Below are 12,405 nucleotides of genomic sequence, written 5' to 3'. Positions count from 1 at the left end.
ATTTTGGAGAGATTTGTGAGGATATATCACTACCTAGTGGAGATCAGAAGGTGCTGCCACATGATGTTAGTTCACTGCTCTTAAAGTCTGTCTCCTGGTTTTTTCCCTTCAGTGCCCAGTCGTCCTCCAGAGAATGTCCAGGCCACAGCCACGTCTCCAGAGGTGATCTCTCTGTCCTGGCTGACCCCTCCCAAAGACGCTCTGAATGGCAACTTGCTGGGCTTCAGAGTCATCTACTGGGCCAATCTGCCTGACGGAGGTAAAAACTAAAACCAGCACACGACTTATGCAGTTAGGCTCACTGTGATTTTGGCACAGCAAAATGTGTTTGGGTTTTAGAGTCCACAAAAGATGTGTGTAGGTATAAAAGCCACAGACTCAAACATCAAAATATTTAAGAGAAAATAAAAAAGGTTTCAGCAGCAAATAAACCGAATATAACGACCTTGACTATACGACCGGTTTTCTGCACTGTTGGAGATCAGTCTACAGATCAAACAAAACATCCTGCACACTGTAGTAACAGGTTCAGCAAATGTGATTCATCAAAGCAACATTTTAATATGAAAGAAACCATCAGGTATCATAGATGTCAAATTGACAGCTCCCATGCACAGACATAAACAGATTAATCACTCTGGTTGTGATCTGTTTGATACTGAGTCTCCTCTCAGATTGAGTCTGCACTGATTGATACAGAACAGAGTTTCGTCCAAACTCCAAGAAAACATCAAGAAGAGTATTGAATTTGATGCAACACAAAAATCTGTCTCATGTATCACCAGAAAATGGGAACAATGCGGACAGTCAAAGAAACTATCAATAAAAAAAACAATGGAAAATATGAAACAATATATTATCCCAGCAAATGTTTCCCTCGATGGCTTAAAGGATATTGTTCACTGAACAGTAATCCGGTCTTTATTTTTTCCACCCAATCTTAAAATATAGAAAACCACTACAGATTGCCAAAGAGAACAGACTAGATGTTGTGTCTTACCTTGGAATATCTATGGAACCATAGCAGAGTGTAGCAGAAATACTGACATCATCTTCTAGTTTGCTCTAGTATGGCATCCTGCTGGGATATAAGTCAGTATATATTTATTCATTTAACTGGTGATCTCTGCAAAATGTAAAATGCAATTGCATGAATGCTGCAAACACCATAACCTAAAAAAGGCTGCTAGTCCAGCTATAATTATCTTATTCTTACTCAAAGTGTATTGTGAGTATTTAAGTAACCCCTGCTGTTGACTAAAAGTCTGCCTAGTCCTGTGGAAGTGAGACAGCATGTCATGTCGTTGTCGCATGCTGGGTTTGTGTCAGTAGGATTGGTTGTGACAGCACAATTACCTTTGACCCCTGCACTGTCACATCATATTGGCCTGCCTATAGAGCATGAACACTCAGGACCTGACAGACAGGATTAGTTTGCATGGTAACAGTCTGTAGCTCAGAGGCTGAACTCTCAAACCTTTGCATTCTTTATTTTTAAATGGTTTGGCTACTGATATGTACAAATATATGCATATATAATGCCTTCACATGCACATTGCACAGTACGTAGTGAACGTGCATCAATATGAGAAGAAATAATGTTACTGACCAGCAGAGGGGGATGCAAGCCCTTTTGAACCAATCGTATCAGTATCAGTGTTGCTGTAAACAGCTTAGTTGTGAACACTGTTACCGCTGACAGTAAGACACAGGGCTATATTGAGGCTGGGTAATGTGCTTTTCCACTTCCAAATAAAGGCTTTGGTTTATTTTTAATGTATTTATGTCTTTATTTCTTTATGTATAACATGTCTACAGAACAGTAAAAATGGTACTTTATCAGAGTAAAAAGTCTTATTCCAAATGTTTTATGAAAAAAACACATTAGAGCAGCGGGCAAGTCATAAACACAGAAGTTGCAAAATTTTGATGACTAATTGATTGATCTTTTCATTGTTTCATTCTTTCAAATCTAGAATTCTTAATAACTTCCTGATTGGTATATCTTGGTAGCAAGGCGATTGGCAAGCACACAACAACATTTCTTATACACACACAGCCATTAATTGTGTTGTAAAATTTCTGTGTGGTGGGTATTTTAAATGCTAATTAAAAGCCAGTGAAGAAGAAATGCGGCTGGCTTCGTAGGTCTTTGGAAGGAAGTGAAAAGAGAGCTAGGGTGCGTGTCCAGTTTGACAAAGGATATGGACAGAGAGCAGTGACATCAATAATTCAGACCCTAACAGCTGAGTTAGCAGCTTGCCAGTCAAGGCCAGCCACCACAGCAGACATGGGATGCAGGGTTGTTTAAACTTTGTGATTGAATATGGCATTATATCCAAGGCTGTGTTATGACACCCAAGGGCCTGACAACTATTTTATGTATGTGATCTGCTATATAATATGTGAGTCACATGTATGGAGCTGTCTCAGCTCCTCCAGTCAATTGCATTATTTACTGTAAGAGATTTGAATAATTAGACTGAGGATGGACTGACGACCTGTCCAGGGTGTACCTCGCCCTCACCCTATGTGAGCTGGGATTCGATCCAGCAACCCCCGTGACCTGGCGGTAGAAGATGAATGAATGAGTTGCTTTGGATAGTCTTTGACCTGAGACAGACCCCCCACAAAGTTTACTTCATCCCTAAACGCTCTCCTCTGCTGCATCTGCCGTCCTCAGAGCTGGGAGAGATCAGGAACGTGACCACCTCAAAGCCCTCCCTGGAGCTGGATGGACTGGAGAAGTACACCAACTACAGTATCCAGGTGTTAGCCTTCACTAGAGCTGGAGATGGTGTTCGCAGCGAACAGATTTACACTCGCACCAAGGAGGACGGTAAGAAAATAAAAATAAAAGTCACATGGGCAGCTGTCAGATAGCACTTGTGATGCAAACTCACTTAAATTGAACCATCAAGTCCCAAGTATTGACATTACACATGGAAATATCAGATTTGGTAAACTGAGAATATCTCAGTCTTATAAATGAACCCACTTCTATCTCAGCAAAAAGGCATTTGTCCAAATGCCATTTTATAATCAGTGTAAAAAGCAGCATACAAACTCTGTGTTGTGATATTATCTTAATGTGGGAAATAAATCAACAGAGATCATTTTCTTGTTTTAGTTCCTGGCCCTCCAGCAGGAGTGAAGGCAGCAGCTGCATCCAACTCAGTGGTGTTTGTATCCTGGCTTCCCCCTCTCAAAGTGAATGGCATCATCAGGAAGTACACAGTTTTCTGCTCCAACCCGCACCCCACGGTAGGCACATTATTTTTCATTGTATAAAATTGTGAACAGTTTAAAGTAAAGGTTGTTGCAATGTTCTTGCATTTTCCCTACATTTTTAATTCTATCATATAGAGCACTAACTGACACAGTAGTGAATATTTTCCCTTGTCCAGGTGAGCAGTGAGTTTGAGGCGGCCCCAGATGTGTTCTTTTACCGCATCCCCAACCTGAGTAGGAACCGGCAGTACAGCATCTGGGTGGTAGCAGTCACCGCTGCAGGCCGTGGAAATGCCAGTGAAATCATCACCGTCAAACCCATGGCTGAGGGTATGTGAGTTCTGACAGTGACACTGAGAGGATTACCCTGCCCAGTGTTTCCCCACCTCTCTCCGCTCACGTGGATGCCAGAAAACATATCCATTTGTTTCCGGTATCATGCATTAGAAGTGTTGTGTTGCCTCTGTCAGCGTGAACATGCTTGGTGAGAGCTGATAAGATGATTGCATACACTGATACACCCCTTGGTGTCTGGAGTCAGGACAACAGCCCTTAGTAGGACATGCAGCCCTTGTCTTAGGACTAGGTGATGGATGTCCTCTGCTCTCTGCTCCACTGTTCAGACAGAGAGAGACGTCAGATTTCCCTCTTGAGCTTGTAGCCCCAACTCAAACATGTTTTTGTTGCTACATTTCTTGTGTGGTCTGATGGAGGATGTGTGCACTTTTGCAGCTCCAGCTCGGATATTGACTTTCAACAGGACAGTAACTACCCCCTGGATGAGAGATATTGTTCTGCCATGTAAAGCAGTTGGTGATCCATCCCCATCCATCAAGTGGCTGAAGGAGATGTGAGTACTCATCAGCCTTAAAACATAGAACACAAAGTAGGAAGTGGAGGGGAGGAGTGTGTTAACAATTTCTGGTTTAAATATGATTTCTATTTCTTTCCATTGATAGTGAAAACACAAAGCTGATCCCAAATGCATCTTTGTTTCAGCAATGCTACTCCAGCACCTGTTGTGATTGACAGTCGCCGCAGCGTCCACAGTAATGGCAGCCTTGTTATACGCACAGTGAAAGCAGAGGATTCTGGGAACTACACTTGCGTGGCCAGTAACAGTTTTGGGTCTGACAAGATTGTCCTCAACCTGCAGGTTCAAGGTAAGCAGCACAATATGTGCGCAAGCAGTTCATTTGTTCACGTAGTTATTTGTGTAGAGGCAACCAAGTCATTTGTTCTCGTTCTTCTAGTTCCACCCGACCAGCCTCGTCTCACAGTGACCAAGACAACCACCACCTCTATTACCCTCTCGTGGATCCCAGGAGACAATGGAGGCAGCTCCATAAGAGGTCAGACACTCATCACACTCTTTTCTTCAAATTCCTTCTTGTTTTTGTTTGTTCCACATTTATTCCCGCCCATGTCTGCCTGCAGGCTACATTCTGCAGTACTCAGAGGACAACAGTGAACAGTGGGGGAACTTTGCTATCAGTCCCAGTGAGCGATCCTATCGTCTCGAGAACCTCAAGTGTGGCACCTGGTATAAGTTTACCCTCACTGCCCAGAATGCAGTGGGGCCAGGACGCATCAGTGAGATCATTGAAGCAAAGACCCATGGGAAGGGTAGGTTTTACTTGATTGCAATATTACACTTTCAATACATCAAGCGACACAGTGGTCATTTGATGTGGTTAACAGAAATAAAATGAAAAGCCATAATTAGAAAATTGTGTAAAATCCACAGTAAAAACAAATAAACATGTAATTCAAGGGCAAGGTTAAATGGTTAAAAGAACGCAGTGGGGAACAGAGCAATCTGTAGTATGTCTTTTAAAGGCATTTACAGTTTGAAATGATTTGGTCCATTGGGAGCTGGTTATATCAATGAGGAGCACACTTTGATTTAATAGTTTGATTTGATACACCAGTGAGAAAAGTGCAGCAGTAATTGACTGCTACACCATGCGCCATGCTAAATCACTGGGGGGTATGAAGACAGAAAGTAATATTGTTAAGTCACTAAGTCTTGGTTTGACAGAGGATAACTGACCTAAACTACGAGCAGAAATTGAAAAATACCAATGCAGTCGTAGCATTCAAAAGCGAAGTACTGGTGTGTGAACTATAAATTGGAATGTTTGAAACACGGATGAGTGGGCAGATATAAATACATGGTTTATTCACAGTTAAAACATTTACCACGGAGAATGCATTATTGTATTATTATTTTTGAGCTTCAAATACCCATCTGATTATTTTTTGCTTGTTTGACAACAGGATGTGTAAATTGTTGTATCACCACACAAAGTATGAGATTAACCAATGTGTAATGTACTATCCTGACAGTGCAGTGAAGTTTTTTACTTTGTCAAGGGTGTATTCTTACAGGGCTAAAACACTGAGGCTTTCCTCCCCTTCCTTCTGCAGAACCGCAGTACTCTAAAGAACAGGAGCTCTTCACTAGCATCAACGCCACTCGTGTCAAGATAAACCTGAATGGCTGGAATAACGGTGGTTGCCCTATCACTTCTTTCACCCTGGAATATCGGCCTGTGGACTCGCCCACGTGGACCACAGCGCAGCGCACATCCCTCACCAAGAGCTACATCCTGTACGACCTGCAGGAGGCCACCTGGTACGAGCTGCAGATGAAAGTCTACAACAGCGCCGGTTACGCTGAGAAGAGAGTCAAGTTTGCAACGCTCAGCTACGATGGCAGTGAGTTAACACAGAAACACAGGATGGCGGCTGCCCAGACACAATTATGATTCACCATCTGTTCCAGAGGTTTGGAGATGTGAACACTGAGACTGAGTGTATAGAGAATGTGTAATAAATGGTCTCAATCTGGCTAACAGTAGTGGTTTGAGAAAAGGAGGACAGATCATGTTTTCTGTTTAAGGCAGCACTTGACAATGGAGGGGATTGAATGGCCTTTGATTAATTGGGCAGTAAAAGAACACATTTCATCATCACTCCTGTGGCAGCAGCCAGTTTGTGTGTCGAATTACGACACCTCCATCACAAACTCACTGAATGCCACCGCCAGAGTTAAATCATTTAATCATTTCCTTTGAGATGAAGGATTGTAGTGCCAACAGTTCATATTGCACCGCGCGAGCGATGTCCAACAGCCACCAGTTCTGAAGACCTGAACACCTTCACCTGCATCTCACAGCTTCTGAGGGGTGAAATCAGACTGAAACTGCCTCAGTGAAGCATGAGTACACCCTTATTTAAGACGCACAGTTTGGCAGAAGAGGAGCCAGATTTTCATTCCCATTCAGCAAGAGGTCAAGGGCGGATTTAAACAGGGTGCTAGGGCTTGTGGGAGAACAGTGAGCAGCAGTGGCGGCTGGTCAGTGGAGGGAGCCCCCCCATCAAATCAAGAGATGAAAATTAAAAGAAAAAACAAAAAATGCTTTACATGCAATGCAAATAATTATTAAAAGATCATGCTATATCACTCTGTGGGTGACTGTCAATAGTAATCAAATGTTGTTTAAATATTTATTTGGTTCTAAAATGGTTTTTATTTTATTTTATTCACTTCCCGAAGTGAAGGACGCCGGTAAAACAGAAAAAAAAAATTAATTGGTTTGAATAAGATTCTTCACGGGATGCATCTGTGTGCGTCCAAGAAACATCAGCAGCGAATCAGGGATCAGTATCGTGTCATCTTTTTTTTATCTAACGTGATTCGGCAAGTCATTCCCAGATTTTATATATTATCAAATATGTGAAACGAAGGAACTTTATCTTTGCAAATAATATAAATTCCAGATGGAACAATAGAAATGTTCATGTTTTTCTTCCTTCTAATGTGTAAAACAAACGGAACTCAAACCAGGAAGAAAAGAACAACACAAAAGAACAGCGGTCTTGTTAAAATGCTACGCACCTACTTTATGTACAGTTTTCTTTTTTCACTGCAGCATAACTGAACTGCTTCACTAAAAGTTATGACCAATGAACCATTGTTGGATTTCATTTTTCAAAATAACCCCTATTTACCCCTACGTAGCTGCCACTGCATGACTCAGCGTGGAAGCTCCTAATCAGCTTTCACACAACATGATAGCTCTCATTCAGAAGCACCAGTTTATTCTATAATACATGTGACTTCTGCACAGGTACCATCGCACCTTTGGTGAAGGCACCTAATGTGAGTGAGGACAACTCAGGGGGCGGTGAAGGTTTGAAAATGATGGTTACCATTTCCTGTGTGTTGGTGGGCATCGTTGTAATCTTCATTGGGCTGCTGGTGCTGAGGAGGAGGAGGAGGGAGCAGAGGCTCAAGAGGCTCCGAGGTGAGATGAGGCACAATAACATCAGGTGTTTGCTTCTGTTTGCTCCATCTTTAGCAAGTGAAATGACTTTCTGTTTGTTTTCCAGATGCAAAAAGTTTGGCTGAGATGCTCATGAGGTAACAAGTTACCTGCTTTGATACTACACGATTCACAACATTGTCTTAACACAATACACTTGTCTGAACAGAGTTGATTACAGGAAGAATTGCTGTTAACTGATATGCTCATGTTTTGCTCCTCCAGTAAAAACACACGTCCGGCAGAACCAATTAACAAACAGCAGCAGACGCTCCGCATGCACATTGACATCCCCAGAGCCCAGCTCCTGATAGAGGAGAGAGACACCATGGAGACTGTTGGTAAGCTCACTGCAGCTGGTTGATTTCTGACCAACAGTCTGCAGCTTGCTGTTTTAAATTCATACAGGGAAGGAATCTGTTTAAGTACTGAGCTTGCGTGTGCCCACAGACGACAGGTCCACTGTGTTACTGACTGATAACGACTTCGGGGAGACACAGAAGCAGAAGTCATCCACAGTCACCCACACTGTGCACTACCAGTCCCTCTCCCAAGCCACCGGTCCACTGGTAGATGTGTCCGATGCCAGACCAGGAACCAGTAAGTCCAGTACGGACTCCTTTTTTTGACTTCATTACATTATGTTTTTTCATTTCTATTGTTTTTGCAACCATGCTTCTTTTCTGAGCAGCTTTTGGTACTTGAGCCTTTTTTACTGCTGCTGAATGTTGAACGGTTCAATGAGTATACAGAACAAATTTAAGTCAACTTGATTTGTCACTTTACTCACATGACAAACTCGTCACTGCAACATGTATCCAATACCCCCTGGAGATTTGCTTCAGCTGGCACTCTCTTTCCCTCACAGCTCACCTGAAAGCTCTGCTTTTCTTTACATAGCATTCCAGTAGCACCACCTTCACTCAGCATTCACCCATTTTCTCCATTTCCCACTGTGTGAGGTTATTGTGTGGAAGAATACATATTCCTCACATGATGACATCTCTCTGGGCTCTGATCTGGACTATATTTCAGACATATTCTCTGTTCATGTTCAGAAGTGAAGTTCCAGGTTTTTGAAGAGTTTTCTTTGTCACCATGACTATTTCATTTTCGAGAACCTTTTACTGAAACTTGCGTGAACACCGTGTGTTATCCTCTGAACTCTCAGACCCAACTGCCCGCCGCACAGCCAAGGCCGGCCCAGCTGCTCGCAACCGCTATGCCAGCCAGTGGACTCTGAACCGGCCTCACCCCCCTGTCTCCTCCCACACTCTCAGCACTGACTGGAGGCTGCCCACACCCAGAGTTGCAGGCTCTGTCGACAAAGAGAGTGACAGCTACAGCGTCAGCCCATCTCAGGACACAGGTGAGCAGCTGATCCGTCAGTATAACAGCTCTAACACTGCTCACCATTTCTAACAGGCCTCTATCTGCTGTCACACAACTTGTACTAAGTAACATTCAAATGAGTGTGCCACTAACTCCTCTCATCAATCCCTCCACTAACTCTGGCCCACGATCAGACCGAGCAAGAAGCAGCATGGTGTCAACAGAGAGTGCCTCCTCCACCTACGAGGAGCTCGCCAGGGCTTATGAGCATGCCAAGATGGAGGAGCAGCTGCGCCATGCCAAATTCACCATCACCGAATGCTTCATCTCTGACACTTCCTCGGAGCAAATGACAGCAGGCACCAATGACTACACCGACAGCTTGACCTCCAGCACACCGTCCGAATCAGGCATCTGCCGCTTCACTGCTTCCCCGCCCAAGCCTCAGGATGTCAGCCGGGTCATGAATATGGCTGTGCCCAAGGCCCACAGACCGGGTGAGGCCATGCTGCTCAGAGCCAAGTTCTTTCAGCCCGACACCCAGAGACCCAACAATAATCTCTAAACTTAATTTCATCTCTAATTACAATATCCATCCATTAACTGTGACACTAACAGTGGCTGACACTGAAACTAAAGGATTAATTTTGATGTTTGTCTCTATTTAGAGATGTTAATGCATTTCCTCCGCCCTGATTCAGTATCAAACACTTACCTCTGTCAATGTGGCAGATCTAACTTCTCCTTGTCAGCAGAGAAATTCACCAAAATTTCATGGCCAAATGATCTAACCCTATGAATAAGGTGATGTATTGAATTGAAAGACAGACTTGATAGGATTAACGCAAATATCCTCCTGTGCTGTGACGCTACAAAATATTCTGGTTGAATATTGTATGTGTGGTTAAATCAGCAGTGACAGGACGGGGGGCAGAGGGCCACACTGAGATTAACAGGGGCAGAAGAAGTCAGTCAGTGTAAGGATACTCAATAAACATCCTTCAAAAAGTGAGAAGTACTTTTCTCACATGTGAGACTATTAAGTGAACAAAGCGCCAATGAGTTGTCGGGCAGGCATGTCTGCATGCGTGTTCTCTCATATTTAACGCTGTTGGTCTGTGTCATCCTGCAGGGGGCGAGTTGGTTCACCTTCCTCCATACCTGCGCATGGACTTCCTTTTGAACCGAGGTATGTCCTGCTCAGGGTCATCCAGGGGGACAGCTAGTGGGGAGAGAGCTGCCATGGGTCAGGCTTGTCTGGAGCCCCAGAAGAGTCGCTCGCTGAAGCGGCCTTCTCGCATGGCGCCCCCAACGCCCACGGAGGCCCCTCAGGCCAGCAGGGACCCAGTGGCCCAGTGGCAGCCTGGCTCTGCAGCCACGCTCCCTCACAGAGAGGGCTCAGAGCTGGCCCAGGCCGCCAAGCTCAGCACCTCCCAGGAGTCCCTGCTGGACTCACGCGGACATCTCAAACAGAGCAGCAACCCCTACGCAAAGTCCTACACGCTGGTATAACAGCAGGGGCACCTAGGGCGAGACTAGAACTCACTCTAGCACTGGACTTAACACTCAAGTGCAGTAAACTGACTTTCGCCACGCAGTTCTGTATATATGTCCCTCCCTCCAGGGGCGGGGTCACTTTTACTAATCTCCTTTTATTTATTTTAGAACTTTCTTTTCTCTCTTGTTTGTATTTCTTTTTTTTTTTTCTTTCTTTCATTTTTTGTATCACTTGAGAAAAGATTCACTCATCGGAAATGACTCCAGTCGGAGCTTTGCCAAACTAATTGAGTAACGAACGGAGCATTATTTAGTCTTGATTCTTGTTAATTCTTTATAATTAATCAGTGATTATTAATTGTTAGTTGTCAGCTATTAATGATCATTAATTATTGATTACCAAATGATCTATTATCACCATTGCTACAATGTTTTCATAAGAACCCGGACATGTTTTGTTTTGGTTTTTTTTCTGGAGTGGAAGATGACGATTTGGAGTCATTTTTTTCCTATGGAATATCCTTCTAAAACATTGAATGAAACTTGGGAGTAATCTTGGAATGAAAGCAATTGACACCAGTCCAAACTTTTCAGCTGCTCTCCAATTGTTACTTTTTTTGAAGAAAAAAAAAAAATCTATTTCCTATGGATGCATGGGGACTGACCAATTAAAAGACAATGAGGATTACGATTGTGACTGGACAGCCCAGTCAAGCATTTTGTCACACTATGAAATGATCCAATGTGAAGATTTATTATTCTTATTACTATAAATATATATATAAAAAGAGAAATCACTTTTATTTGTGGATATTACAGGGAAGAATTGAATTGGTTAATAAAGTCCTTAGTCATGTTTGCACATATCTCGTTTTAATTAGGAAATGGAGTCTCTGTTGATCTTTCTCTGTGTCCCATTCTCTGATGGTGCAATATGAAAAAAGATATGAAAATTATATGAAAATGCTCTATACTGTACTGTAATGAAGAAAATAACTATGTTGTGAGTATACTTACAGGGCCGGACGCTCTCCAGCTATGTATTCAGGTGTAGTTTACCACTGCTTATTTGCCAGGGTGGTAAATGACGTTAGCTAGAACAGGGAGGGTTTAGAGAACTAATGGTTTGCACTTCACAACACCCAGACTCAAGTGTGTCCAGATAGATCCCCCTACTCTCAGTGCACTAGGTAGAGTCTTCAAGGCTCTCACTGTCCTCAGTAGATTTACTGTTGCTGCATTGCAGTGATTCTTCTCTACAGGGAAAAAACGTGAGACAATCCAGCAGAATCCCCCCCTCAAACCAATCCTATAATGTCTATGGGAAGTATCTAAAGAAAAAAAAAAGTAGATATACGTAAAAAGCTGTTTTGTTCCTGTCTGCCCTGGCCCATTTCTGTTCTTTCTGTTTCTTTCTTTGAGTTAGCCTGAAGGGAGAAGAGTTTGATCCAAAATGCTGTGAGGTCATTATGTCGGTTTCTATGATTAGTTTCTATGATTAACTGTCTTCATTCTGATTATACATTTTAACAAGAAAAAAAAAAATGTCACTTTTTATTTTTAACATGAGTGTTCACCATGGTGGCACTGGAATAAAGAGAAACTAACACAAAGTTCAAATTTGATTAATAAAATGGCTGTTCCCCAACGTGTCCTCCACGGGTTTGACATGCATGACTGATGGTGGTGCTCCACTCTCTCTTCAGCTGGATATCCAGAGTCCTCACCCCAGTTTCATGGTGACAGCAGTGAGACATCTTACAGGTTGTGTCTCAACTGCAATGGTTTCCTGGTGTTGTCCATGCAGACCACTGTGGTCCAAGCTCAGATTTTTTGGCTGCAGGTGGCAGTGTTGTAAAGATTTGTCTCACTAATTCCTCTTCCTCAAATCTTTCCAGTGAACACCAACCTGCAGCGTGAGACTTCATCCAGTTCTTCTTTCTTATGTCCAGAGCAACCTGGCGTCTTTTAGGACAAAGGCAGAAAACCCTCATAATGAACCCTTTTTCTTATT

At 43.0% G+C, this 12,405-nt stretch overlaps 1 protein-coding gene across 1 annotated transcript in view; it reads left to right on the top strand.

Annotated features, from left to right (window-relative positions):
- LOC115054588 (Down syndrome cell adhesion molecule homolog) overlaps positions 1–10,471 on the top strand; it is a 79,137-nt gene extending 68,666 nt beyond the window's left edge. The window contains exons 18-33 of the mRNA XM_029519858.1: positions 113–259; positions 2,684–2,839; positions 3,131–3,264; positions 3,408–3,561; positions 3,964–4,081; positions 4,231–4,394; positions 4,485–4,583; positions 4,669–4,857; positions 5,662–5,952; positions 7,368–7,544; positions 7,630–7,660; positions 7,788–7,903; positions 8,013–8,162; positions 8,734–8,931; positions 9,089–9,391; positions 10,027–10,471. Coding sequence (XP_029375718.1) covers positions 113–259; positions 2,684–2,839; positions 3,131–3,264; positions 3,408–3,561; positions 3,964–4,081; positions 4,231–4,394; positions 4,485–4,583; positions 4,669–4,857; positions 5,662–5,952; positions 7,368–7,544; positions 7,630–7,660; positions 7,788–7,903; positions 8,013–8,162; positions 8,734–8,931; positions 9,089–9,391; positions 10,027–10,406 — 2,807 coding nt within the window. The 3' untranslated portion in view covers positions 10,407–10,471. The remainder of the gene's footprint in view (positions 1–112; positions 260–2,683; positions 2,840–3,130; positions 3,265–3,407; positions 3,562–3,963; positions 4,082–4,230; positions 4,395–4,484; positions 4,584–4,668; positions 4,858–5,661; positions 5,953–7,367; positions 7,545–7,629; positions 7,661–7,787; positions 7,904–8,012; positions 8,163–8,733; positions 8,932–9,088; positions 9,392–10,026) is intronic.
- The last annotated feature ends 1,934 nt before the right edge of the window (positions 10,472–12,405 follow it).

This window comes from Echeneis naucrates, chromosome 14 (assembly GCF_900963305.1).
Source record: "Echeneis naucrates chromosome 14, fEcheNa1.1, whole genome shotgun sequence".
NCBI classification, from domain to species: domain Eukaryota; kingdom Metazoa; phylum Chordata; class Actinopteri; order Carangiformes; family Echeneidae; genus Echeneis; species Echeneis naucrates.
This window is presented reverse-complemented; position numbering and strand designations above follow the sequence as displayed.